Consider the following 18,934-nt stretch of genomic DNA (forward strand, 5'->3'; position numbering starts at 1 on the left):
GGCTGCTCGGCGCTCCCCGGCCGCCGCCGCCGCCCCGCCGCCGCCGCCGCCGGTAGCCGCAAGCCATGCTGCGGGGCGGCCGCAGCCCTCTGCCGCCCCCGGCGGGAACCCCCGGCGGGGCGAGGGTACAAGCGGGAGCCCCCGGAGCTGCGCAGGTGGCGGCGGGCAGCCTGCTCGCCTTGCTCATCCTCTGGACGCTCTTTGGGAACGTGCTGGTGTGTGCGGCCATCGTCCGCTACCGGCACCTGCGGAGCAAGGTCACCAACATCTTCATCGTGTCGCTGGCCGTCTCCGACCTGCTGGTGGCTCTGCTGGTCATGCCCTGGAAGGCGGTGGCTGAGGTGGCCGGCTACTGGCCCTTTGGGGCTTTCTGCAACGTCTGGGTGGCCTTCGATATCATGTGCTCCACGGCCTCCATCCTTAACCTGTGCGTGATTAGTGTGGACAGGTACTGGGCTATTTCCAGCCCTTTCCGGTACGAGAGGAAGATGACCCAGCGGCTGGCCCTAGTGATGATCGGAGTGGCCTGGGCACTGTCTGTGCTTATCTCCTTCATCCCAGTCCAGCTCAATTGGCACAGAGGTGGGGATGCTGCCACTGCTGCTGCCACTGGGTACATCGAGGATAGGTTCGGTACTGGCTTGGAGGCAGCAGGTGCTTTCACCACCTGGGCAGAGGACATGAGCACCACATGGGTGGCACTGGCAGCAATGACGCCCTCCGATGGCACCTATGGGAGCAACAACACTATCCCTGGGTCATCGGAGAGCTGCGACTCCAGCCTCAACAGGACTTATGCTATTTCCTCCTCCCTGATCAGTTTTTACATCCCAGTGGCTATCATGATTGTCACCTACACGCGGATCTACCGCATTGCCCAGGTGCAGATCCGTCGCATCTCCTCACTGGAGCGGGCGGCTGAGCACGCGCAGAGCTGCCGTAGCAACCACGTTGACTGCCATCATCACACCACCCTTAAGTCCTCCATCAGGAAAGAAACCAAAGTGCTGAAGACTCTCTCCATCATCATGGGCGTCTTTGTCTGCTGCTGGCTGCCCTTCTTCATTCTGAACTGCATGGTGCCCTTCTGCGAGAGCCCACCCAGCGACCCCCGGGCTGGGCTCCCCTGCGTCAGCGAGACCACCTTCAACATCTTCGTCTGGTTTGGATGGGCCAACTCCTCCCTCAACCCCATCATCTATGCCTTCAATGCTGACTTCAGGAAGGTCTTCTCCAACCTCCTGGGATGTGGCCAGTTTTGCTCGAGCACTCCAGTGGAGACCGTTAATATAAGCAATGAGCTCATCTCGTACAACCAGGACACCCTTTTCCATAAGGAGATAGTGACTGCGTATGTGAACATGATCCCAAATGTGGTTGATTGTGAGGAAAACCGGGAGGACCCTTTTGATAGGATGTCCCAGATCTCCCCCGACCCCGAGGTTGCCACTGACTCTGTCTGTGAGCTGGATTGCGAGGGGGAGATCTCACTAGGCAAAATCACACCTTTCACTCCAAATAGTTTACATTAAACTGCATCCTCTCCTGGTCCCTTCTGCTTAGATTATACACCAAAATATTAACACTAAATGGAAAAATCTGCTTGATTTATGCTGTGGTTTGATCAGTCACTTCATGCTAACTTCACTTCTCTGTATAGCGCTTTGCAGGATGTTGTTACACTGTCGCTGATGGGACAAACTGACTGCAGCCATGGGGAGGTCTCATGGTACAAGTACAGTCAGTCCAGTTGTAGATGGACGTTGCATTGTCAGTGCTGAGTGTTGCTACTTTTGCAAACAGGGACTGATGTTGAGGCTGGTATAGACATCCAATAGCTTAACTTCTGGACTGCTCATTTGTTCAGGTCTTATGTTTCAGTTCTCTTTTTGTTTGTTTATTGTTTTTCTTTTAAGATAGAAATAGCAAGGTGATGATTTGGTTGATTATTTAAATGTGTGTTTCTGCCAGAACAGTTTACGTGAAAGCCATGTTCTCCAGGCAGAGTTGTTGCCTGTGGTATCCTCGCCATGTTCCCAGATGAATAAATAAATGTTACATTGATCAAGGGGTTATTATCTTTCATTTATCACTCTGAAAGATTTACAACCAGTGTTCAAACTGTAACATTCTTATTTGAATGGTTACATGACTAACTGCTAAACCCTGTTACTGTAAAAGCAAAACGGTCTGTGCAAAAATACTATTTTTGAATGAAAGGAAGGATCATACGCTCCGTTGACTTAAAGGAGCTTTTTTATATGGCTCTGCTTACAGCCAGTTAGGTGCTTTTTTTTTTGTGCTTTTTTTTTCTTTCCAGTTTAACTGATGATGTCCCTATCAGTGATTTCCTTTCTGCAGCTAAGAATATCAAGCACGCACACTTACAAGCTGTTAAGCCTTTCCACTTAATTCTATATTTGAAATTGCCTTTATAGATACCATTAATGAGAAGAATTTGGTAATGGAATTAGCAGCTGGATGTGTCTAAAAACATTAATTATGCTTGAAAATGATGTTAGTAATTAGCAGCTCCCAGTGTAGACGTAGTACATTGGAGAACTCAATGAAACTGAGAGAAGAAAACATTTTTTTAGTGATTTACTTTGTCGCTGGAAGTTAATTATGTTTTTCAAATGTGTGAAATGTCCTTGTAATACTTTGACTCTACAAAATGTTTTAGAACAGTCTAAACAAATTGTAAAAGAGTATTTTAAACTTGGTATCTATTGAAACATTTGCATCAGATGGAATGGACTACTTAGAAATGTTTGCACGCTTTTGGCTCAGAAGTCAGAAGCAATGCTATTTACAAGACAAATGATCAAAGGTAGTAAAAGCAAGTTATTCATGCATAAGATTTGAATTAATTAGGAATCTCCATGCCATGAGCTGTACAGATGTACGTTGAGCAGTTTGTGCTGGTTCAGTAGCACTCTCTATAGGGTCTATCCTGACTCCGCTCCGCCCCAGCCCACCTAATTGGGAGGTGAAGGTCCCTGTGCTATGAATGGTGGAATAGTAGGATTTACACCAGTCAGCATGCTTCAGGAGAAGAAGTGTAAGTAGCATTTGTGAATGTTATGCACTTAGGATTGAGCCTCTTCGGAAGCTAAGCCTCTAATAATGATCAATAAGGGGTTGCCTTATCTCTGCTTGGGATATCTAATGGAAGAAGTCTCTGAGGCATCTAACTGAAGTGCCTTTGTGATTGCATCTGCTATTTCAGTGTAATATCCCCTCACAACTGTCCTCAAAAAAGGGTGCTATGCTTGTTGCTTAGGAGTTCTCGAAGAACAGAAATCCTATGCCCATAGCCAGGCTCAGCCTGCTAATGGCTCGAGAACTGGGGTGAATAGGTTGTCATTTCTCTGATAATGCAATCATGTACTGCCAGGAGTTAACTGCAGTTCTGGCCTTTCTGGTTGGGTAGTACTTGCCTGGAGTAACAACTATTTCCCCAAGTGAAAATGAAGATGAGAAATTCTGCATTTTGCTCCTGTTCATTGCAGAAGAGTTGGACTAGATGACCTTTGGGGGTCCCTTACAACTCAAATGATTTTATGATCCTATGATTTTCTAGTTACTGCTCAAGTTTTGAGGCCAGTACTGCATATTAAACTTTCTGGGTCCATGTAAAAAGTCTGTAAGCAGTGCAAGAGATGTGTGCATCTGTTGTTGGTTCCAGCTCCCAGGGCAACGTCTGTATTTTACCCAATTTTTAATCAGAAACAGCCCAAGGAAATGGGGAAGGAAAGAGACCTTCCAGAGAACCTGTGTGCCAGCAGGGTGTGGTTGGTGAAGATGACATGTCCGTCAGTGAGTGCATAAGATAACAGCTCTTCATGGTATAATAGAAACATTGCATTTTATCTTGACTCAGGTCTGAAGGAAGGTAATTTTTGCCTGCCATCAGACTTGGGAGCACAATTAGGACAGTGCAGAAAATCGCTCACATTGCCAGTTTTTATTACTAACTTGTAGTTTGAAAATGGTAAATGATTTCTGATGGCTGCTGTGTGAGGTGATCTCTCTCTTCGGAGTAGGTGCGTATCCCTGACTTCATCCCTGAGAACCCAGAAGCATCATAAAGGGAACATTTCTGCTTCAAAAGTCAGTGAGGAAATACCCCTTTTCTTTATTCTTTTTTTACCTTTTTTTTGCTAGAAGCACAGATTGACCTTGAGGATCTGAAGGAAAGCCTTTTTCTTGACTTTGGCTTGTAACATAGGGACAATTTCATGCTTCTTAATGTGTGTTAATTTCTTATCTCTGACAAAGCTAGAGATAAGATTTTAAATATGTTTCTTGCCTTGAAGTATAAAAAGGGCAGACCATTCTGATGTGATCATCCCCCAAAATTATTTTTTTAAACTGATTTCTTTCAGATGAAATGGCTGCTATACTTTTTTAATTATTTCCTTCTTAAGATCTAATGCATTTGCCTGTCAAGTGAGCAGAGTTCATTGGAACCACAAGTAGGTGTTTATAACAATTATAGCCTTATGGTGTCACTCTGGAACTCACTTCTTTGAATGGTTTTGTACCTCCCATCGGCATCTTTTTTTCTATGCTTCTGTCATGCATTTTTCTCCATAGTTAAGCATGACCACTTATTGCTGGCTCAGTTTTCGGGGATTTTTCTTTTTTGTCCTTTGCACTTTAGTAGTTTGAATACACAGTGCAGTCTGGCTTTGAGTCATCATTACTTAATCTGGTCCTGAATGATGGCTAACCTTTAGGATCCATGATTATTTGCTGTTTCTACTTTGTGTTATTGCTTATAGATCATAGGTTGCAATACTTGTTAAATTACCCCTGAGCCAGTCAGGTCTTCAGATATGACATATTCTGTTAGTCCTGGAAAACCCCATACCAAACGAAGGTCAGTGTATCAGTAGTCTTCATGTTTTCTGCTTAAGTTAATAGCAGAGGAGTTCTTCTCAATGAAAAACAATGAAACAAACAAAAAAAAAATCCCAGCCCAATAATATATGAAGTTATTTTAGTTTGTTTTTAGGAAGCTGGTACATGAAAGACATGGAAGTAACAGGGTTTTATCTGAAATGCTGCAGACATCATAAAGACTCTCTTATTATTCAGACCTCTGTAAAGCTTTTAATAGCATAGGCTTTTACAGTTGGGGCAGTTTTGTGCTTTGTAGTTTGTTTGTTTGTTCCGCGAGCAAAAGAAATATGGATGACTTTCTCAGAGGTGAACACAAACAAAACACTTTTCAAAAGAAGAAGAAAATACTCCTTTTTTTTTTTTTTTTTTTTTTTTTTTGATGTTTAGTACTTTATCCCTTTGTTTTCACTGTGCCAGCCAAGTGCAATGTTTCTGCAGGGAGAAGAACTCCTGCATTTTTGTAACCCATATCAAAAAAAACCTCTTCAAAATTAAGAGGGTTTCTGGTAGAAATAAAACTAAGCCCAATCTTACATCATTCAGAAGTCAATTGTATAAACCCAGCATTCAAGAGGCTGATAAGGCTGTATTCAGACCGTGCATCAAACTGCAGGTATGAGAGGTCATATGTCCTTCAGCTGTTTGTGTGTGCCAAAATTGCCACTCTTGACCAGGAGGGCATTTGAGGCCCTGTCACACAGTACCCACTGTTTACACCTGTGGTGGGGGTAATAATAGTGCAGAGATTTTTCTTTCCTCTGAGGCCATCTTTGCAACTGTTTAATTAGATGCATCAGATCTTTAGAATGATTCAGTGCCTATTTAAATTAGTCTAAAACCTTAGTGATGGATGTGGGTTTGGGTCACAGAGCAATGAAATTATTTGCCTTGGCTTCTTCTGAATATTACTACTGGTATTCTCTGCTTGTGGATGATGGCATGTTAAAGCTGGCATGCTGAACAAAGTATTATTTTATGCCAGGCTATGTGGAAATAATTACTGTATTCATATTTTTTTATTTGTTTTCAAACAAAGAAGACTTTTCAAGCTTTCCAGGAGCACAAAGTCCACACAGGGCATCTCCTCTTTGATCAGCAATGATTGCATCCTTTTTTGGTGTACTAGAAACCATATAGTGCATAATGCTTTTTTTGGACAGGTTCATGCCTCAGAGTCATGCACGATGAGCTGATGTTTTTAAAGATGAAGATATACTTTTGGTCTAAAAGCACTGATGTGCACAAAAATACTTATAAATGAAGACCATTTCCAATATTAATGGGCACCAAAGATTTGCCTCTTCCTTAATCCTTTTTTTTTTTTTTTTAATTATTATTATTTTAGCAGTGAAAAGATTGCATTGAAAAATAATGGGATTAGGGGAGTAAAGTCTGAAATACAAATAATAATATCATTTGAAGCAGATGATGGATTGCTCATTTCGGGAAGTCTGCCAGCCCTCCCAGGATAGTTTAGTTTAATAGAAAATTGAGAAGATTATTTTATCTTGTTATATGTCTAAATCCATTCTCAGCTGCAACTGGAGATAACGTTCTTTATGATATATTGTAGAAAGGTGGCTGTTAAAGGAGGACAGACATTTTTATTAATTTAATCATTTGTATCATAGTCATAATGTCATATTTGTAAAGTTAGCAATATGAAATGCAGCAATCAGAAAAAAAAGAAAAACACAACATAAATAAAAATTTCCAATCCATGAAAAATATATCTTCCTATGATTTATACCCCACCTCGAACAAGAATAATTTGTATCTTATATTGCACTCTCATTACTACCAGAATAGGCTGGAATGCTCTGCATACGCTGCTTGCAATCTGCTGATACACGAGATAGATCTGAAAAATAAGGAAATGGACAGCAATTTAATCACTTTGCATGACAGCAAGCCGGTGTATACCTGTGATGGCACTGCTGTGAGCTATTCCATGTGTCACACCAGTCTCCAACTGCAAATGCAGACTGAATAAAGAACTGGTTAGATTGTTGCAGCCGCTGAGAAACTGGGGTCAACATCTCAAGTGCAGGTGGAGGCTGGTGGAGGGTGGCATCTTCCAGGCGTTTATCTTGAGACTGGTGCTCACCAACATCTTTATCAATGATGTTGATAGTGGGATCAAGTGCACCCTCATCAAGTTTGCTAGTGACACCAAACTGAGCAGTACAGTTGATAGAACAGACAGAAGGGATGCCATCCCTTCTTGAAAGCTTGAAAAGTGAGCCCATGAAAACCTAATGAGGTTCGATGAGACCAAGAGCAAGGTGCTGCACTTAGCTCAGGGCGATCCCAGATGTGTGTACAATTCTCAGGATACGTGAATTTTTGACATGTGCTCGGATTATTGTCTACCACAGAAAAAAAGACAAATAAGATTTCTCTTATTCAAAGCAACACTCTAAAATAAGGGGTTGCAAATGGTATGGCTTAGACATGCTTGGAGAATGTCCACTAAACTGAGACCTTCATCAAGAGGAGTGGCCTATGTGGTTTAGCAGCTGCCAGGCTGTTGATTCATCTGATATAGCTACAATAATTGCTTGGGTTTAGATATCTGAACTACACAGAAGTCCCAGTTTAGAGGTTTCATACTGAGCAGATGGAATCCTAAATTCATACAGTTTTCCATGAATGCACTGCAAAACAAAACCTAGTTTTGGCCAAGGTGATCAACAACCACAGTCAAAATGTGGTTGCTCCCACAGACATCAGAGAAGTCTTGTCTGCAGTCCACCTGCTACACTTTCGAAATGTCTCATGAGTAAAATATTAACAAGGAAGTTGAGAGTGCCCTCTTTTAACTTTTGACCCCATTTTTCCAGTTGGAAAGGTTTTTAGTAAAATTAAAAATCTACATTTTCAGCCTTTGGCCTTGACCTTTTGCTTTCTCTGTTAATTTCATATAGTTAGTCTCCTTCAGTAAACAGAAGCTGTTGGCATGGTTTGCTGCTTGAGTACCTTAACATCACCAAACCTGGAACAACCTCAAGCTGTACTTAAATTACATTATGTCCCCAGCCCAAACGAATTCTTTAAGATCTTTTTTTTTCCTTTTTTCCTTTTTTTTTTTTTTTTTTTTTTTTCCCCAAGCAACGTTATTTCCTTCCACAAGATTATTCACCAGGAACATAGGTTAGAGGACAAGCATAAATAGACTTTTAAAAAAGCTTGTTGAGATTTTGCTCGATTATGGAAAGTGAGAATGGATTGGTATTAGGAATAAACCAGGCAAGATCAATTTGCACCCATGGACTGCATGTGACACAGCACAGCCCACAGTGCAGCCGCCCCATGCCATCTGCCCTGGCAGAGTTTTAATTAAAAAATAAAATTAAATTAAAATAAGCTTTGCTATTTATGCACATTAATGATAATATATATTTAATGAGGGCTGCTCTGGAAGTAATGCCTCATATTTTATGATCCTGGCCCATGACATCAGAGGTGAATGTTTGTGGTATGGCAGTAAAGGCTGAACCTTCCCACCAATATTCCATTACATGTTGTTGCCATGAGACAGATGGCAGCAGAGGGGCAGTCTGACAAAATGGTGTCTGACATGGAAATGCATATGAAGCAAAGGTATGGTATTGAATTTTTCCATATAGAAAAAATGGCACTCATTGACATTCACTGATGCTTGCTGAATGTTTATGGAGATCAAGGAGCGGATGTGAGCAGTGAGGTGGTGGGTGATGCATTTCAGCAGTGGTGACAAAGGGTCACCTCTGCTGGTGCAGGTTGTTACAAACATGGCATGCAGGCTCTTGTTCATGACTAGTGAAAATGCTTTGCTAATGGTGATGACCGTGATTTGTAGCTGAGACCTTGCACTATCAAACAGTGTTATTGTGCTCTTTGTATCTGTTGTGGTTTCTATGGAAATAAGTGAGAGGCTTTAATTTTGGAGTGACAAATGTGTATGTGGCCCTAGACAATTTCTTTTCACTCAGCGCAGCTCAGGCAAGACAAAAGGTTGGACACTCATGGCATAAACAGCGTTTTTTCTACAAGAAGTTCAATTTGGTTTTTAATAGAAATAAAGGCAGAATGTTTTTACTCTGATCAGTGTATAGATGTGATTATATATACTTACACACATACATGCTTATATTCTTTATATGTGAACACATTTAATCACATTTGTAGAGTAATAAAATAGTTTTCTCTCTAAATAAGATGTGCCAATTCGTACAGAAGAAGCAAGTCAGATCTTAAAATTTTGCTGTTACAATTTTGTCACAACAATTAGATACAAGTACACAGTCTTCACACATTTTGAAAAGGCATTTTGGCTGCTTACAGTTGAGAATCTTTGGAAATCTAGATTTGAATTATGCAGTGAAGAGCCTGCAATTTTTTTTTCCCCCAACTATTTTATGTTTAGACAATTTCTTTCATGATTTGCTAATTAATCTTTATCTGTAAGCATTTTGAGACAGATGGCAAAGAAGATGAGATGATTTAGAAGCACCTCTTGGATGTCTCTCAACAACAGGTATTAAACAGTGTCATTGTCTTGCTGATGGTGAAACATAGGTGAGAGCTTTTTGACAGAGTGCAAAATGCATCTGCATGACTTTTGAAAACATCTAGTTCAGGTAATACAGTGTCAAAAATTCAAATGGCAGCTTAGACAGGAGTCTTTTCTGTATTAACCAACCTCTACCTTGATAATTCAAGTAATACCTTTTTCTTAAAAATAATACTTGCAAACAGTATTTCATAGGTCAGATGGGATAGAAAATTGCAAACTGAAGGTCCAGCTCAGCAGCACTGAATAAAGTAGAAAGACTGACTGTCTTGTCAATAGCAGAGCTGTGTCTGAGGACGGGGGAGAAAACAGGATAAGAGGACAGGAGAATTTTTGGGAGGAAAGAGTGAAATTAGCTGGGAGATCATGCTATTTCCTTAAAAAAGGAAGCTAGAAATTTGGTTGAAGAAGGTGAGGGATCAGGAGGAATCTCCAAGTTCCCCAGTTACTGAGACAGGCATGATCAGAGTTCAGTGAACGAGCAGGTCATTGAGCAGGTACTACTTAAGTATCAGTCCATTGAAGCAGATCAACAGCTGTCATATTTCTAACTTACACTGAACTTTAACAATTACTTCCTCAGCAACAACCTGCATCATATTGTAAGGAATATTTGGTCAAGGAGTGGAGAGCAAAGTACACTCTGAAACCATCTTTCTGCTGTACTGGATGGTGCTGTTTTTGCTGTGCAATGGTCGGACATTTTAAAGGACTCTCCCAGTCCCCTTGGCTTGCTAGAACCAAGTCTTTCTTCCAGAAACATCCTGAATGCTCATAATTCCCTTTGAAATCTCTAGTCAGTACTATGATTGCTTTACTCTGTGCAAATAAAATATTGAACTTAGACAAAATCTGATGCTCTTCTTTGTATGCATACACATATTCACTGTCTCCCATGGTTACTTGTATCTACTCCTGTGCACCTTGCAATGCTGTAAACGAAACCAGAGGCCAGCTGGACAGACTTTGAAATGTAACACAAACCTGTGCAAGCTGGGTGTCTTTGAACACATAGATTAACTAGGAGCAGGAGCTCCCGTCCCTTTTCTCTTGCAAGCACTGAGCATCTGCTCTGTGTCACTCAGCAGGGGAGAAATCCTTCAGTGCCACAGCAGCGCTGTTCCTTCTCTCACCAAGAGCTGAAGTGAAGCTCTGGCACTACAGTGTGCTGTGCCCATTCATACACAGGGACTACTGATGTGCCCTGGGGCATGGTTTTTCAGCATGAAGATCAATCAATGCACAGTGAGGACAATCCTATAGGATGTACCCCCACAAGCAGCTCAGACTGGCAGGAGTAGTGCTCCTGCTACATCTGTGCCCGTTTGCAAGTTTGGGCAGCCTCAGGGAGGCTTACGGCTATCCCAATCTTCTCCTCCTGAACAAAGCCAAGAGCTTTCTTTGGTACTCAAAGAGGCACAGCCCACCTTCTACTGCTTTTTAAAAAGATGGCATGCTTCAGTGCCTTGTGTGTAAGAGCAAATGTGATGAGTTCAGGGATGGCAGCAATACAGACTGCATAACTTTAATCTGCTAGGACAGTTCATTCAGTGGTGAAGGCAATGTAAAGAGATGACTTTGCCATTCTAAAATTGTGTTGTTTTTTTTTTTTTCTGTTGTCTCTTCTCTCCTTCAGTTCCTAGCATATTGGTTGGAGTACTAGAGAAAATTATTTTGTACAGGAAAAAAAATATATTCACATTGACTAGATACAATAAACTGAAAGTTTCTGATAATCTCCATAGGGAGTTACTAATCAATAGCAGAGGGACACCGACTTTACAGATCCTTCATCTAGCCAAGATCTTCACTTCCAGGATGACTGCTCCTTTCTGCCAGCCCTTGCTTTCCTGCACACCACACACTCTGTGTGCAAAAGCATTTTGTGTGAGCAGCCTCCTAACTGGTGGCTCTCACGTTTCCCTTTAATTTGACCAGTGGGGTCTTCCCTTGTTCTTTCTTGATTTCTCTACAGGATAAGCTACATACAGTGACCAGTCCCCATCACTGAGTTAGAATATCCACACACAGAAAGATAATATAGGAAAGAAGGAGAAAGATCAAGCACAAGGAGAAGTGAGCAGCAAAGACCCACTGCTTACAGCCCTGGCATTCAATGCGAGGCTGAGTTTTCATGAATTGGCTACAGCTGTGTATTTTCTTCCTCCAGCAAGAAAAGATTTGAAGGCAGCTCACACCTGGGGTCATACTAGCAGTATTTCTCAACCTGATTCTCTTCTCACAGTGGGCAGAGCTCAGAAGGACTGGCCTTAATGTAAAAAAAATGTGCTTTGGAAGCTTGGCATGGATATGGTTCCCATTTATTTAAAGGCCCAGTGCAAATCAAAATTCCTTGTAAAACTAGCAACCTGGAATTCTCACCCCCATAGCTGTCACTAATTTTAGAATTTTCTAAAAGTGAGAACTAAAAAGAGTTGGAAATGCTTTTCTGCTCTCTTGGCTTTTGTGCTCATATTTTGCCACAACACTGACTGAGTTAGTTCCCTGGTGGTAAACCACTGCATTTGTTTAGAGGCAAAGATGAGATGTCCAGCCTCGAAACTCAATGCTCAGCAAGGTTAAAGAAAAAAAAAAAAAAAAAAAAAAAAAACTTTCTAGGGTCAGGAAGCAGTAACTTGATTGATTTCTGGCCTCTTTTCAGTCTCAGTGGCTTCCTCCCACTTCTACCTCTTAGCAAATATTTGATACAAAGTGAAGATGATACACATGTAGAGGGGATGATGTGATGTGTCTCTGTATTTGTTTTCTGGCTGAAATTTAGAACTGATTAGTAAAGACTGGATCGATGACCTTTGTAAGATAGGTTTTACTCCTACAATATGAGCAGCATGGCCTCTCCTGTGGGAAGCAATGAAGGAAGAGAACTGAAATTCTTCTTGTCAGACTTCTAATAAGTTCTGGTGTGGGTTTTATGAAGTGCTCATTTTCACTTCTTCCAAGGTTAAGAAAACTCATGTCCTGTTTATCAGTCTAGTATGGAAGTTACTTAAAAGTGAGCCAACAAATCTTTCCTGGAAAGGGGAGGGAGATTGCTGAGGTCTTCAGGAGGATCTTGCACTGAAATCGCAGAAGAAAGAAACAGTTGCAGCTGGTAAGATGCGCATAGTTTATCTTTCTAAAATTGCAACTCAAAATGAAGGCACTTCTTTTTCTATGGCTGCTCCATGTTAAATTATGCTTGAAATATCAGTGACTGAGGAGTCACATTTTATGTTCTGTCCTTTACTGTTATTGTAGTTAACTATTATAAATCCTGAGAAAGCTATAGTATCTTATATCCAACTAATACAAACAAATGGTTGAACTTTTGTGGGGAAAAAAAAGCTCTTTTTCAAATGTGAAGTAGCTTGCCTCTTTATCTTAGGAAGCCAAGTATGTGTGTCTGAAAGTCTGCTTGTTTATCATACAGGGTAGTAAAAGTTATTACCACCTGCTACAAGCACTGCTGTTTTTCTAGCCTTGACATGCTGCAATTCCTCTACAATTTTTTTACTTTTGATTTTTCTGAAAACTGTACAAGTAACTGACTTGCTCTTGGAAGTTCACTATTGTCTCACCTTAAAGTCTTGGGATGTCAAACAGGGGTTGAAAAATTTGCTCCTTTCGGCTTGCTGCCTCTCTGTTTCATCTGATGGCTCTTATTTCTTGTATCACATGTCAAAGAGAACAGTAACTTCCAGTTTAGTTTATTGGTGAGCTATATGCATTCAGGTAAATGGGTTCAGACTTTCTAATTGCACTTTACAGAGGAGTTGTTTATGTCCTTTGTAGTTCTTGTGCTAAGCCTCTGCCTGCTACAGTTCTGTCTAATTTGTTTGAAGTATCTTGTAACCACTCTTGGCTTCATTCACAATGAAATTATGATGGTTTTACCCTGGTTTAATACGCTGTCTCAATAACTGCATAGTGTTGTAAGAAATGGAATAGGAATTATTTCTTGATAATAGAACAGCAGGAAAAAAAGCTGAAAACAAAAAAACGCCCCCAAAAACCAAACAACCAAACAACAATAACCAGAGAATGGTTCACCTTTCTTTCCTGTGTGTTTTTTCTTTATTCAGTCTATTAAGGAAAAGTTTTGAGACCAGTTGTTGCCATACATAAAGGTGAGAAAACATTTTAGTTATTTTTTCAATTATGTATCTAAGGTGTTACTGGCTGGATAAAGGAAAATGAATCAAGTCTTACTTAACACTGCCATACATTATTAACCATTTGAGTGAGTGCTGTGCAGCTAACATGGCATTAAAAATTTCCTTCAGACAATGTCATTTCCTTGATTGGAGGATATACTTATTTTCATATACTAGCTATTTTCACAGGTTATAGTACAAAAAAAGTATATATATTAGGCTGAGCAAGCAAATTAAATGCTCTTCAGTGATAGAACACGTTGTGGAACCTGGGAGACCCAGTCTTGCATTTGTGGGTGTGTGGGTGATGGTTGTGGCAGGAGCCATATGTGAATGACAGCAGAGAAGATGCTGGTCTGCATGCAGAGGCCAACTGTTGTTTTCCTTCACACAGCTAAGACACTATATATCTATTTCAGTGCATATCTATTTCACTGTTAAAATTTGGAGGGAACTTCAAAAAAAATAGTAACTACAACAGTCAGTACTAGTAGGAGTAACTGAGTAGGTTTGTGGATAAGTGGGTTTATCATTTTATCTTTCAGAGGCCAAATCTGATTCCAATCTAACGACATATAATGAAAGCAGATTTGTTGTGCATCAGACACCAGTTTTCAAGGTGTAGCTGACAGTACACAATCTTACAGTCTAGAAGTTCACTAGGGTTGATTCTTTCCCTTTCCAATCTAAGACATGGTAATTCAGACTCCCAACAAGAAGTTGAAATGTGAATTCAAGTCAAAATATTTCATTCAGATGCATTTAAAGTAATTTGTGTTTCCCCAATTGATTGCCAAATTGCTAGGAAATTCTATCAGCAATACTTTATTCCCCCAGCTCTTTTCCTCCCCCACAAAAATTACACTAAAGTCAAGGCTGATAGGTGCAATTTAAGGGAAGCATTTTTCTGTAAAATGCAAGCAAACCCTCATTCAAATGAAAACTCCAGTTTATGCTCCATAAACAATTCTGACATCAAAATTAGTACGCGTTCCTAAGAAACACTGTTTACTACAGTAACTGTGGAATGCAGTCTTGTAATGCTGACTTTCTTAACCATAGAAAGAAAAGATGAATGTGGTACAGATAATTGTTGTAGCTTCTGGGGTAATCAATTCTTGTCTCCACTTGACAGCAACCAATAGGACCTTTACACAGTGTGATTATACATTTGACTGCAAAGCTGTTGCTTCAGCCCCGTGACAAAGGAAACCAGTCCTTTTTAGTAACCCTCCTAACATTACCAGAAGACAAAGTTTGAAATCTTGTGACAGAAGAGAAAAATAATTCTTATGATAGGATATTTTTTATACAGTAATGTCTGATGTATTCTGAAATGCCTGTGGTGTGTAGGGACCTGTACAGAAGAAATAATACAGCATTCCTCTGCTTTGAGATCAGCAGAGAAGTAACAAATAAACAGCCAACTCATGCTGACCCTTAAAAAAAGTGAGTCAGTTAATGATACCACAAAGTGAGAGTAGATGGGAAAGGAGGTTATAAAGCAGATGCAACCAGAGTCTTACAGAGTGCTGCACAGAGAAAGGACAAAAGGCAACAGTCAGAAGCTTTAACAAGGGAAATTCTAGGTGAATATAAGGAAAAAAATCCCCATGAGGATGATTAAGCACTGGGCAGGGTTGCTCAGAAAGACTGTGGAATTTCTCTCCTCAGAGATATCAAAATTCAATTGAATGATGTCCTGAACAAACTATTTAGTATTGAAATTAGCTCCGTTTTGAGAGGTAAGGTGGGCTAGAAAAGGTCAATAAATATATTCAGCAAAATGAACCCAAAGTGAGCTATTTGGTGGCTGACATGCTATTGAACGGTGTGAAACTGCTGCATGGGGAAACTGCAAATGCAGGCTGCTTTGTGCGGGAGCCAAAGGTGGCAGCCAACAAGGGCATGGTCTCTCTGTATCCCAACAAGAGGAACAGGGCAGGTGACAGTAATCAGATTCAGCTGAGAGTCCAGTGGCCAGTCAGTTCACTGAGGTGAGGCAGGTCCAAGGTCATGTTGAGAAGTCAGGTCAGCAGGCTGGGTTCAGGATGAGAGAGGTATATGCGTGCACCAGTGTACGTGTAGCATAGCTCAGTCGAGGAGCAAGGCAAGGGCCTGAGCTTGGATGTAGCCACGGAGGTGAAGGTGGGGAGGACCAAAATGTTAACATCATTCTGGTCATCTAAGATTATACAGATGGCCTTGAGCTGGTGCTCCTTTTCTCCAGAAAAGCGGAAGGAGAGCAGACGAGGAATCTGAATGAACAGATAGCTACAATTTAACTCCATGCATTTTTATCTGAAAAAAAATATTACTCAGTTTTTCAAAATTCACTTCATATTTCTTAAAGATTTTTCAAGTTTCAGAGAATCTGTGGATCAGAGAAGGGGAAGGCCTTATTGGACATATTCAGTTTCCCTAGAAACCTGTGTAAGTTTTACAGCCACCTTTGGTGCTCTTTAGGGAGGAGATATAGCAGCTGGCACTAAACCAAAACTGCAAAGATATCTGATCCTCTCGTCACTTTGTTAATTACTTATTACTTTGAACTGAAAATAATAATTGCGTATTTTATTTCCTTTTTCCTTTTGTCAGCTTTCTCAGTTTTGTCTTCTTGATAAAGTTTATTAAATATTTTATCAGGAAAGGAAATGCCCTTGCATTATTTGTTCTGTCAATCTCTTTCTCATAGATTCCCAAATTCACTTCAAGGCAGCACTTTGCAAGATAACAGTGACATTTTGGTCCTTGTTTCTTGTTTTTCCTCAGCAGCAATTTCAGATCTGTTTTGTTTGTGGTTCACTGTTTGACCTGTAGATATGAAAACAACCCACTGCCCACTTCACTGTAAGGTCACCAGGAGACCAAGGACTGTCAGCAGCACCTTGCTCACAGACCTTCTTATTTTACTGTGCTGGATTGAGTAACCATGTGCTGCAGATACTCTTAAATAAAAAACGGAAGAATTACTCTAGTAAAGATTAAGCCTGTAAAACAGAAAAAGTTACAACAAAATCAATAATAATAGAAGGCAATACACTATACCTTTGCACACACAGGCACAGCCTTTCCTGCTATCCTCTCTCTGTTGTAAACCAAAGATGAAAGAAAACCTGGTAAAACTGGGTTGAAGCTGCATCTGCAGCTGCGCAGAATAGTGCCATGTTCTGGGAGCTGATATTGATGGGAATTGCAGACCCTCCATCCCAAGCTCTGGGCACTGGCTGGGTAGGAACCAGGCAGGGCACAGGGGCTCTTACTGTATATTGCTTTTTTTTTTTGTGGGCTATAATAGCTCCACCCTCTTCCCCTTGTACCACAGCATGTCTAATATGTGGCTGACTATAGCTATAAAATTGCCTTAAAAGAGGAAAAATACCTGAGAAGCTGGAGAGGTTGCCTGTTGCCTTCTGTAAGTGGATAGAGAGCAAGATGAAGGCAGGCTGATTTGAGGAATTTACTGTTTGCATGGATGATCTGATGAAATTCAATTTTTTGAATACATCCCAAATGTATGTGATTATGTCTCTACTGATGCAAACGTTTGTCTGTTTGAGTATTATCTTCAATCATGCATTCAAAGATATTGCACTGGTGGAATGATCATTACTGCTATAAAAAGAAATCTTTTCTCTTTTTTCTTCCAACAACTTGACTCACCACTCTATTAAGCTTCATTTGTTCTTACTTAGAAGTTAATTTTTGGGTACCTGTTTTCAATTCAAACCAAAAAGTTCTTCTAACATTTTTTTTCCAATTCAGCTAAAAATAATGCAAACAGAAGTAGACAAATTTCCAGATACTGTTTGCCTTCCTGCTTTTACTAATCCCTGGTTTTACCCCCATTTTCCCACTGGCTGTTGGTCACTCTGTAGCCTTTGCTGTGGACAGTTCTGTGGAACAGAAGATGAGGTAATTTCAACATAGATAGTAGGTAGCTCTACATAGTTCTGCATAGATATAGCCCTGAGAAGGAGCAGCCAAGATAGAAAAATTCAGTCATTTCTTATTCATGTCAACTTTTTCAGGATTCTTGTGGAGGGAAAAAGAAAGCGTCATATTCCATGCCAGGAAATTTCTAAAAAATAGTAGTGATTGTAGGACGTTGGCCTGAGCTTGAGGTTTGCAAATGTTCCAGAGCATTGGTCATTTTATACAAATGCCACCACATTGACCTTGGTCCTGTGGCTGCAGGCACAAGGGCAGTTTGGGACTGGAGAGGACTGTTTATTGTTTTGGGGGTCAGTATGATTTCTTTTACTGACATCTGTGTGAAGTAGTGATGCATTCACTGGCAGTGAGAGCAGGCAAGAGACATGGTCCAAGGCAGGAGGCAGGACTGGAAGAGGAGCACAGACTCTCAGTTGTAGGACTCTCTGAAGGGTGATCTTGTGAGAATGGGCTTGCATGCAAGCAAGGAAAATAAGGATAAAATGAGAGGGAAATATGTAAAGAATGGTTGGACACTGGAGGTAGAAACTAAGAAAGAAGTAAATCAACTGAGTAATTGAAAATAAACATTATATTCCTTTGTCTGAAGAGAAGTGTGACAAGAGGTCATGTCACAATTTTCAGAAATATGTAATAGTTTGATTAAGAGCTTGCACATGTACTGCAGATGCATGTACTGCATCTTGCAACATGTAAAGACTGTTAGTGTCACAAGGTAGTGCCTTTATCTGGTGATAGGTTACTTAGACATCACTGTTTCCTCTGATCACCTTCTTTAGGGGTTTAACCAGGGATTCTGAGTCATTCCAGGCAAGATAGGTACCTGTTTATGAGATGGATCATCTCTTTCAGTTTTCAGGCTTTGATTTATGCCCACTGGCGATTCCATGAAGAATGGCAACTGCTGTATTAGTAGGGAGCAACCTGAATTATGTATTTGAGAGATCCCCAGGGACCTTCTTTAATAATATTGTAGTTGCTTTAGTGTTCTGTGTTTTTCGTGTACAGATCTTCTAAGAGTCTCTCAGATTCGTCCTCGGGCTCTGCACCCTTTTTAATATCTTTTATTCCAGTTAAGTGTAAAATGCTCATTAAGCTTTAAAATTTATGTCAGAATGATTCCTCTCTTTTTTTTTCTGTTGAGGCAAATGACTTGTCAGTGTTCTCTGATTTGCTCTCCGTTGCGTATCTCTCTGATCTGACCTGTGCTTTGCAGCTCCTGAGCTAAGCAGAGCTGCAGTTCAGAGCTCCTTCCACCCACGCTTGCCAAACTGAAAGACATTTTTGGAGTGCTGAACTTGGGAACTTAAATATTTTCTTACTTTTTTTTTTTTTTTTTTTTTTTTTTTTTTTTTTTTTTTTT

The 18,934-nt window shown here is 40.6% G+C and overlaps 1 protein-coding gene across 1 annotated transcript; it reads left to right on the forward strand.

The window, feature by feature from the left end:
• The first annotated feature begins 65 nt into the window (after nucleotides 1-65).
• On the forward strand, nucleotides 66-2,034 carry DRD5 (dopamine receptor D5). Its single transcript, XM_042812281.1, has one exon. It carries the CDS (start codon nucleotides 66-68, stop codon nucleotides 1,530-1,532), a length of 1,467 nt encoding a protein of 488 aa, XP_042668215.1. The 3' UTR covers nucleotides 1,533-2,034.
• The last annotated feature ends 16,900 nt before the right edge of the window (nucleotides 2,035-18,934 follow it).

This window comes from Centrocercus urophasianus, unplaced genomic scaffold, assembly GCF_019232065.1.
Source record: "Centrocercus urophasianus isolate 14NV4802_14NV808 unplaced genomic scaffold, USGS_Curo_1.0 seq_13, whole genome shotgun sequence".
NCBI lineage: Eukaryota > Metazoa > Chordata > Aves > Galliformes > Phasianidae > Centrocercus > Centrocercus urophasianus.

Coding starts and splice junctions, on each gene's coding strand:
- DRD5 (XM_042812281.1), top strand. CDS start 66: ATGCTGCGGGGCGGCCGCAGCCCTCTGCCGCCCCCGGCGGGAACCCCC.